Source organism: Vanellus vanellus (assembly GCF_965231255.1).
Source record: "Vanellus vanellus genome assembly, chromosome: 4".
Taxonomy (NCBI): Eukaryota; Metazoa; Chordata; class Aves; order Charadriiformes; family Charadriidae; genus Vanellus; species Vanellus vanellus.
This window is the reverse complement of record NC_138909.1, coordinates 49,773,347-49,778,413: the sequence shown is the minus strand read 5'-3', so window position 1 is coordinate 49,778,413 and position 5,067 is coordinate 49,773,347. Positions and strand designations below refer to the sequence as shown.

Below are 5,067 nucleotides of genomic sequence, written 5' to 3'. Positions count from 1 at the left end.
ATGGGGGTGGTGGTGGACCTTGTAAACCAAGCACTGCTACATTGCCCTCAAAGTGATGTGCCTGTCATCCCGGCAAGTCACAGGGTGATGTCAGTGAAAGCCCCTGAGCTCCTGGTCCACCCTGAGTGGGAGCCCCGAGTGAAACGGGTCACGGAGCAGTTCCCCCAGGTCTGGGCAAAAAGCAAGCTGGACTGTGGGCAGATTGACGCTGTTGTGGCAGTCAAAGGGCCGGATCCCCCTCCTCAGCCGCAGCCCCAGTACCCAGCTGCCGCTGAGGATGGCTTGTGGGACACAGTCAAAACCTTGCTGGAGCAGGGGGTGCTGGTGGAGCAGCAGAGCATCAGCAATGCCCCAGTGTGGCCCCTGCGGAAAGCTGATGGGAAATCATGGAGGCTGACAGTCGACTTTGGTGCCTTGAACAGTGTCATCCCGCTGCGGACCTCCGTGGTGGCCAAGTACACAGACATCATGGCAGCCGTCTGCCGGGGATCTGAGTGGTTCTCGGTGCTCAGCCTGATCAGCCCGTCCTTTGCCATCCCCTTGCACCCTGATTCCTGGCACAAGTTTGCCTTCACCCTTCAAGGACGGCAATTTGTCTTTGCCAGAGTCCCCCCGGGCTTCCACAATGCCCCTGCCATCTGCCACACTCATGTGGTGAGGATGTGGGAGAAGCTCAGACACCGGGAGAGTGTGCTGTCCTGTGCCGGTGATGTCCTCATCCATACCCGGACGAAAGAGGAGAACCTGGAGGTGCTGGCAGAGGTGTTGGAGGCTGTCCAAAAGACGGGCTTCAGGGTCAGCCCCACAAAGGCCCAGCTGTGCTGGAAGGAGGTCTCTTACATGGGTGTGACCCTGAGGGAGGAAGGGTGCTCTCTGGAGAAGCAGAGGGTTGAGCTAATACAAAAGGTGTCAGCGCCAGCCGATACTACTACCCTGAGGTCCTTCCTGGCTCTCCTGAGGTTCTCCCGGGAGTTCATTGAGGGCTATGCAGAGAAAGCTGCCCCCCTCTGCCACCTCCTGAAGAAGGACACCCCCTGGGAATGGGGCCCAGAGCAGGACGAGGCGGTGAAGACCTTGAAGGAGAGCGTCGCACAAGCTCCCATGCTGGCACATCCCCGGGGGGACAAACCCTATGTCCTGCAGCTGGCCAGCACGGGGAGGGGGCTGCGGGCCACCCTGGGCCAGCAGGATGGTGCCCTTCTCCTCCCTATCGCCCATGCCTCGCGCCTCCTGACGCCAGCCGAGCAGCAGTTCACTGACTATGAGAGGGAGGTTTTAGTCTTGACCTGGGCCCTGCAGCACTGGCAGTACCTGGTGGGTTCAGCCCCAGTGCTGCTGAGGACCTCCCACACCCCGGTGAGGTACCTCTTGTCGGGGAAGGGGGAGGAGGTGGGCTACCCCAGGATGGCCAACTGGGCGTTGGCATTGATCGACAAGGAGGTCCCTAGGGAGGTGGGGGAGCCCTCCCACAGTGCTTACGAGGTGGTAATCAGTGGAGAGAGGGATGGAGAGGAGCTGGGGGGTCCCCCAGCCGAGCTCAAGCTGCGGCAGGTGCCCCTGTTTGAGAGTGGCCTCAGCCTGGCGGAGGCCAAGGAGAGCGGCTATGTCGTGTGGTTTGTAGGTGGGTCCAACTACTATGAGAAAGCCGTGGCCTACACAGGCTATGCCGCCATCAACCAGGGCACCGGGGAGGTGGTGAAGGGGAAGTGCCTGCCGCATTCCATCCAGGCTGCTGAGCTGGTGGCTGTGACGGTCGCCCTGGAAAACACGCCAGCTGACCAGCCGCTGGCCATATTTTCAGACTCGGGCTGGGTGGTGCGAGCAGTGCTGGAGTGGCTGCCTCTCTGGAGGGAGAGGGACATGCAGTCTGCCGATGGTAATCCCATCACCTACGCCAAAAAGCTGCTGTACCTCGTGAGGCTGGCGGAGAGGAGGGCGCACCCAGCCCAGATCATTAAGGTCAAAGCTCACAAGAAGGGAACAGAGGAGGCCAAGTGGAACAAGGAGGTGGACACCAAAGCCAAGCAAGGTGCAAAGGAAGGGCTGATGTGGAAGGCCAGCAAATCCTCAGAGAACAGCCCTGTGTTGGTGACTCCCACCAGACGCTCTGAGACCGTGGACCTGGTGGGCTTGCAGGCACAAGACCCCAGCATATGGGAGTTAGCGAAGGGCAGGGAGTATAAAGGGTGCAAGGTGTGGAAGGACGTCTCGGGGCTGGTCTTGGCACGGAGGGAGGGGGCAGACTTCCCAGTCTGGGTGGTGCCTGAACTCATCCGGACGGAGCTGGTGGCGCTGGCTCACGAGCAGGGGCATTTGGGGACAGACAAGACCATGGTGAGGCTGCAGGGTGCTGGGTGGTGGCCGGAAATGAGAGACGATGTGGAGAGGTATGTCAGCAACTGCCTAACATGTGCAGCCAACAATCCCGACGTCAAAACAGCCAAAGCCATCCTGGGTCACCAGAGGATTTCTGGACCGTGGAGCAAGTTGCAGATGGAGTTTATCGGCCCCTTGCCCCAAACAGCCCAAGGGAACAAGTATTGCCTGGTGATCAGCGATAACTTCACCAAGTGGGTGGAAGCATTTCCAGCTCGAAACAACACGGCCAGCGCAACTGCAAAGATCCTGGTAGAGTATGTCTTCTCACAGTGGGGCATTCCAAAGGAGATCAACTCGGCCCATGGCCAACGCTTCATCGGAGAAGTCACAAAAGGGGTGTGCCAAGCCCTGGATATCAAGCAAAAGCTTCACATCACAGGGCATTTCCAGAAGCCCGGCTCAGCAGAGGGACCCAATGAACTGCTGAAGACAGCACTGAGGAAGCTCATGAAACAGCAAAAGAAAGACTGGGATCAGAAGCTCCCACTGGTCCTGCTGGCATTACGGGCGGCCTTGGCATCTCAAGCATCTTCTCCCCCAAAACTGCCTCCTGGAAAAGACCTGAAGCTGCTGGGTCACTGGTGGCACAGAGGGGAGCCGCCAGATGAACTGCAGCCCCGTGTCCTGATGGACAGGTGGATCCAGGATGTGCTGAGGACAGTGCTGGCTATGTACCACCAGCTTGCCTCGGTGCAGGAGACCAACATCCCCAAGATGGATAAGCAACTGGGAATGCTGCTGCGCCCCGGGGAGTGGAACACAGGGGACTTGGTAATGTATCGGGGGGTTAGAGAGAAGAACCAGGTGCTGGAATCCCAATGGATGGGGCCTGTTAGGGTTGTGAACAAGGCCAGCCCCTCTGTGTACCAGGTAGAAATCAGAAAGGGGGCAAAAAGGCAGGAAAAATGGCTCCATTCTTCACAATTAAAAGCATGGAAGGGAAATTAACGGGGCTGGAGAGCCCGTCTTGCTTATGTTTTGCAGATAAAGGAAAATGGAAGGCGATTGTGACCAGCGGGAAGGGCGAACTTCGTGGCATCACCAGCCCTGTTTGTGCTGCGGGGAAAATGCTTTCAAATTTCTGGTTGCAGGATTTGCTTTGCTTTCTGGTACGTGCATAGTGCTGAGCACCCAACATGTCCAACCAGGCCATCAGCATCTCAGACAAAACGTCAGTCATTCTCACTTAGAAAGGCACCCTGAAACATGGGCCACAGCCCATCACAGGGTTAGAAGGTACACAAAAATTGGGACTGATTGGCCCTGGTCTCAAGCTCACGTAAAATATACAGGAAGCATGGGTTTAAATTCTAACAAAGGCTTAAATTTGTCAACGGTGGTTATGCACGGGATGGAGGTGTACTTGGAAAATGAGTGGAGCTGGGATAGCACAAACAGACTCCCACAGCTGTTGGGGAAGGTGGGACAAGAAATAAAGGTAGGGTGCAGGGTAATTAATGGATCCACTCACCAGCGGGTCACTCAAATCTCTGTAACTGAAGTAAAAACTAAGAAGAATCATAAAAAAAACTGTGCTGTGGAAAAATTGGACTGTTGGTGCAATTTTACTTTGGTCCAGCCAGTCTTTGTGGTCTGCCTCTGGGCACAAAACAGTGTGGGGCTGTCCTTTAAATTCAAGATTAGCACCATGACGCACTCCTTTGCTGCCATTAAGATCTCAAAATGCCATTTTTTGGCCTGGCATGCAGCTCAATACGCTGAAGTCGGCAACCAAGTAAAACTGGAAATCAAATACTCTCAAGAAAGTGTAACTGACCCAATGCAAATCAATGGCACCACTGTGACTATTGCTGCCCCTAAAGGCCGCAAGTGGGTCGTGCCAGTAAACTGCCTGCGCGAGAGCAAAACACTTAATAGATCTGAATTAGGCATGGAGGCTTCATGGTATAATCAGGATTATGGACTCTGCCCGCACCTGGTCATAAACCTCCAGGTATGGTGTCGAGGAAACCTGAGCGTAGAAATGTCCCCTGAGCTAGGAGGAAAGTGGTGGATAGGAGGTCCTGAAGGATTTAAAGAAGAGTTTACCATCATTGCTGTCTTGCGCCCCTTTGTTTCCAAAATAGGCCCTTATGTAGTCAAGAAACATCACATCCAAGAGCTGTTGACCGGGCCTGTCCGGTCACTGAAGAAGGTGGTGTTGTCCCTGTCCACTGTTAATATTTCATCCATCAGACCACACTGTACTCCCTTCTTATCCACCCTCCACACCGGCTGGCTGGCATGGCTCCACAGCCGCTCCATCCAGGGGACCCGGGCCAGGAGAGACCTCCTGGCCACGGCGCTAGGAGGAGGAGGCGCCGGGCTGGGAGTCCTCAACAGCATGAACGTTGAGGTCTTGGCCAACAAGTTGGAGGCTGTCACCTCAGGCGTGCAGGGCCTCCTCAACCCCCTGAATTCATCCCTGGCCAGCCTTGGGATGGGGCAGTGGCTCGTGTCAGAGGTGTTACCCACCTGGGAACAAATAAGTGAGAAAGACCACCAGATGCTGTTGCGAGCACTGGGCATCGAACAAAATAACGTCTCCCTTGCTCTTAGTTGCATCCAGGCCCAGATGTGGGTGCAGAGTGTTGTTGCAGGTATCCTGAGAGATGGCGACAACGGCGTCCTCCCCACCGAGATCCGAAAGATCGTGTGGGATGCGGCCACAGAGAAGGAGCGGCAGCT

The 5,067-nt window shown here is 56.0% G+C and overlaps 1 protein-coding gene across 1 annotated transcript; it reads left to right on the top strand.

Moving 5' to 3' along the window:
- Positions 1–3,390, top strand: LOC309671790 (protein NYNRIN-like; the record flags this gene model as incomplete). The annotated part of the gene is made up of 2 exons (XM_082483086.1): positions 1–3,249; positions 3,364–3,390. The coding sequence occupies 2 exons, from the start codon at positions 1–3 to the stop codon at positions 3,388–3,390; spliced, it is 3,276 nt and encodes a 1,091-aa protein (XP_082339212.1).
- Between the last annotated feature and the right edge of the window lie 1,677 nt (positions 3,391–5,067).